Here is a 4,986-nt window from a genome sequence, read left to right on the forward strand (position 1 = left end):
AAAACATCATTTATAATTTAAAGAAATTAAAATTTCTAATTGAAAGCGATCAAAATTGAACAATTTTATTTTGAATTGAAGAATCTCAAAATTGAATGATTTCAGATTAAAATTTCGAAAATATTGTAAAAAATTTTAAAGTCTTAAAAGTTGAATATTTTCAGATTAGGGTTTTCCAAACTACATTATCTCGAATTCGCAGGATTTAAAATTTCTGATTAAAATAAAAGCTGCTGAAACTCTTGACTTTTTATTTTTTGTTACATTAAAAAGCTTAGAAATTAAAATTGATTAGACAAATTTTTCTAAAAGAAAAAAATAAATACAACCTTATTTTCACCATTGCATATTGAACAATTTTCAGTTAAAAATCTTTAAAATTTAAGCGTTTCAATGTTAATTTAAAAAATTAAAACTTATGAAAAAAACAATTAAAAATTCAGCGTTCAAAATTAAAATTCAGAATTCTAGACCTGCAAACATTCAAAATTTAAGAAACTATTCATTTACTGAGGTATCAATTTCAGATATTTGTATTTTTATTTGAAACAACACAGTTTTTTACTTTTTAATTTCAGATCGTTTCATTTTAAACTCTTTGTTTAGAATTATTATTCATTCTTGAAATCTCCGAGTCATATATTTAAAAATTTTTTAATAATTTGTTTTGTTAATTTTTCTTTGGTTTTAATTTATTCTGGAGGAATATCATTCAAAATAATTTAATTACAAATCCTTGAAACTGAAAATTGTTCAACTAGCAAGTCTTTTAATTTGATATTCTACGATTTCGAAGGATTGAAAAAATCAGACAATTTCTTTAGAATATTAAAATTTTTAATTATTAAATGTAAAATTGACTATCAATGCTATAAGTATGAAATTTTTATAGATTTAATAGTTAAATTATGCTGGAATTTTTAATATTTGAATTTGAAACTGTTATCGATTCGGGAACATTATAATTTTAAATTGTTTAATTTTTATGCTTATCCTTTAAAAATTATTTTACAAGATTAGTGATCAAATTCTGAATATAAATCTAAAATATTTCAGGGAGGTCTCTAAAAACAGAAACATATTTCTGGTCATTTCCCGGTTATCAAATATTCTTCCAGGTCATTGAAGTTTTTTATGTTCAGTAGAAAGAGCAGAATGAACGCTATCGAAACTGCAGTAAAAAGAACATTGTTTTGATTGACACTAAAATCGTAGAAGAAGAAAGTATCCACTCAAAACCTACTAAACGTTTTTTTTTACGAATAAATGATAAAATGTTCATTTTTTACCAGAATGAATTTTCAACGTTAAAAATGAAAGAATTAAAATTATTATGAACCTTTAAAGTTTAATTAATCTAAAACCTTTAGAAATTAAATTCTAAATCTCATTTAAAAATCTAAACATTATTAAATTAGGATCTTGAAAATAAGTATTTACAAATGAACAATTTGTAAATTGTGCATTAAGATTTTAACAATTAAATAATTTTAATCTAAATTGCAAAACTAATCATGAAAAATTGATATTTTAATCTAAAAATATTTTTATTTTAGTTAAAAAAACGGTTCATCGAAAAAGACGAATTCTCAAAAAAAAAGTTGGATCTTCAACCAAAAAGTACGAAATTTCTAAATTTCCAAATTTAAAAGAACAAATTTTCAATCAAATTATTGAACTTGAAATCAAAAAAGATTTATCAGGGCATGCTTAAAAAATGTTAGTCAGATTATAATTTCAAGAAAAAAAATAATTTTTAATACCAAATAAACATTTAAAATAACTTTATTTTTTATTTTCTTTATTAATATGATTTAATGTTATATTAATAGAATTTCCCTAGGTTCTCGAGAAAATCCAAAAAGATTTTTGAAGATTTCAGATGCGTCGAATAAGTATTTGGAAAATTTAAAAAAAAAAAAATTTTATTTTACAGGATTTTACACATTTTTAGAAAATTTTTGAGTATTTCGAAAGATATTTAAAAGTATAATGGTTTGAAAATATTGTGAATATTTTCTAATTGTTCGAACAGAGAGATACTGTGCGAAAATCTGTCATTTTTTAAAAATATTTGTAATCTCTTCAAAATTTCAACAATGTCTAAATATCTTTTTAAGTTACTCGAATAATTGCTAAAACTGTTTGAAAATCCTTCGTATTCATTTTTGATAATTTTGGAAATCTGTTCTATTGTTTTAAAATCTTTTTAAATATTCTCGTAAAATAAATGTGGCAAAATAAAAAATCATAAAAAAGTTTTCGAGAAACTGTATGCAAATTTTTTATTCTCTAAAATTTTCAAAATTCCTAAAATGCTTAAATTTATGTTTCAAAATCTACCTTTTGTTTTAAATAGAATTATTTGTGTATCCTTTCAAAACCTCTAAATATTTATTAAACTTATTGGAATTTTTTCTAAAATTTGTTAGTCCTCCAAAATAAAAAAATTTCGTTTCAAATCTTCGGAATACTTTTCCGAAATTTTAGAAAATCATTTAAAATGTTTTCAAATATTTTTAAAAAAATTAGTTTTTCAAAAAACAAAAAAAAAAACAATTTTTTTTTAAATCTTAGGGAAAAAATTCCTTATCTTAAAACCTTCAAAATAACTATAATAATAATATTATATAATAATAATTATCATGAGTATACTTTGATTTTTCTCATCTCTTTGAATGTGTGAAAAAGTTTAAAAATTATAGTCTGGTATCAAAATTTTGAAAACATAATTATTTCCAACTATTAAAAAACAATTAGAATTAAATTTTTCTATTTTAGCAATACTGTTCAGAGATACACAGAAATAATATTATCTCTAAATATAATTACTTATTGGAAATAGAATCCTTTTTTCTTTTTCAAGAAACTTGGTGAAAAAGTTAAGAACAGAATTGTTGCCTTCGTTATTAAAGAATAGTTTACAATTTAAATTAAAGTCATGCATCCAGTGGTAATGTGAGAAATATTGAATACTTCTGAATCCCGTTTTTGTCCTCCCGTTTTGAATCTCCACAGCAGTAGAAGTTATCTCTTAAATTGAATCCCTTTCTATAACTAGCACATTTCTCTACTTTATTTACTGTTTTTCGAATAATAATGAGGTAAAAAGCTTTTTAAAACATAGAATCGATTATTTTACGATGTCAGGATTAATTTCCACACAGATGGCTCTGGTGAAAAATAATTTTCTGAATTTTTCATCGTAATTTTATATTTTTTTAATTGATAATATTTGAATAAAGTGAACGTTTTACGATAAAGAGATGTATTCTTGTGTACAATCCTACTAGATTTGGAAAATTTCATGCTTTTGAAGCGGGTTCTAATGCTTCAAACGAAAAAGGTGTGCAAGGGATTGGAATTTAATTATTTTCACCGCTTAATGAGGATTAAAAAACTAAGGACAGAAAAGGGATTCGCAGGGATTCAACATTTTTAATACCTTTTAATGCAAGACTTCTTACTGGGATGAGTGCGAGATTTCCCAGAATTTTGTTTCACCTATTTTTTGTTTTTTTGTTTATTTTCTCAGATAGGATAAATTAATGGTAGAAAGTATAATCCCTTATCTGATTAAGCGCTGAATTGTTTGTAGCCAAACCAATGACGAACGGACGTGTGATGAATGGGGGAATAACCGACTCGAAGATAAACATAACGTCGAATCCGCTGGCGGGTCTGGATGCGGTGGACGATGCGCTTCAGCCCAAGGTCAGTACGCGCGACTCTTGCAATCGATGCTTTCAATTCCCTGGAGAAAGCCCTGACAAGGCGGTACGCTCGATTATTGCACCGGGAAATGATCCAACAAGAAATCCAATCGATCTCAACGGCCGTCATTGTCAATTTCTCCACCAGTACGCCCCACGCTAACGCCACGCTAATCTGCACCTTCCGTGCTCCGTGTTCCGCCGTGGCTTTAGCTCGGGCCGCCTCTGTTTATTACTTCTCTATAAAGCTCTGCTCGCTCGCTCGCTCGCTCGCTCGCTCTCTGCACTCTCTCTGGAGCCGCTTTTCTTTGTTTTTTTTTCCGAACACCACACACAACACGTACGTTACTACCCACACGCTCTAGATCTGAAAGAAGCGAACGAACACGCATGTTTCTAAACAGAGCGGGCAACAGTCGCCGATGGAAATGGCATCGTTTCTTAACGGTCAGAACAACAACAGCAACAGCAGCAGCATCATCCACAACAGCATCGACCCGACCATCGGGACGGCCCTCAACTCGTCGTCGACGCCACACGAATCATCACCACCATCACCACCACCAGCACCACCGCTCCATCTTCACCAAGGACCAGTGCCTATCGATCAACCCCTGTGAATCAACTGTTAAACAGCCTCTAGTTTAATCACATCCTACGCATCAGATTCTTCTTCTTCTTCTTCTTCCTCAGTTTCTTCAGATTGGCAACTGTCCATTTCGTCGCCGTCTCCAGACTGCAACTCCGACCCTGGTCATCTTATGCTTGGTATTATTTTATTCGCCAGGCCTCACAGAGACCTGTTTCTAGATCCCCTATTGTGCCCCCCCCACCCCTATTATTCAATTAAGGGGTGTAACCACTGTAGAGCACGAAAAAATAGACATATTTCGGGATTTTTTTTTTTTGTCTCAATAAAGAGATCAAACAAAAATTTTTTAAGTGAGATTTATAATACTAATAATAAAGTACGGAGAGTTATTTTTTAAAATTAATTTATAACAAAATGGCAGCTGCGGAGAATTTCTCTGTCGGCGCCTTTATTTTTAATGTGTCCACGGCCAGAAACTTGACTCCTGCAAGTTTTGATTTAATTTAAAAAATCAAAGTTTTCTCGATTCTATAGAACAGCAGCAAGAGGCGTACATAGGATTTTTGCGTTATATTGATTTTTCTCGACATGGTGTACTTTTGGAAAAAAGTTTTAAATTTCAAGAAAAAATCGTTACAAAATTGTTTATAAAAAAAACTATGCAATATAAAAAAAATCTGC

The 4,986-nt window shown here is 28.9% G+C and overlaps 1 protein-coding gene across 2 annotated transcripts in view; it reads left to right on the top strand.

Moving 5' to 3' along the window:
- Positions 1 to 4,980, top strand: part of LOC117175131 (interference hedgehog-like) — a 37,392-nt gene extending 32,412 nt beyond the window's left edge. Inside the window, exons 6-7 of one of the 2 annotated variants that reach the window (XM_033364709.1) lie at positions 3,599 to 3,714; positions 4,118 to 4,980. In XM_033364709.1, coding sequence (XP_033220600.1) covers positions 3,599 to 3,714; positions 4,118 to 4,333 — 332 coding nt within the window. In that variant the 3' untranslated portion in view covers positions 4,334 to 4,980. Of the gene's footprint in view, positions 1 to 3,598; positions 3,715 to 4,078 lie in introns of both variants that reach the window. The other variant, XM_033364710.1, reaches the window with a different exon arrangement.
- The last annotated feature ends 6 nt before the right edge of the window (positions 4,981 to 4,986 follow it).

This window comes from Belonocnema kinseyi, chromosome 6 (assembly GCF_010883055.1).
Source record: "Belonocnema kinseyi isolate 2016_QV_RU_SX_M_011 chromosome 6, B_treatae_v1, whole genome shotgun sequence".
In the NCBI taxonomy this organism is placed as follows: Eukaryota; Metazoa; Arthropoda; class Insecta; order Hymenoptera; family Cynipidae; genus Belonocnema; species Belonocnema kinseyi.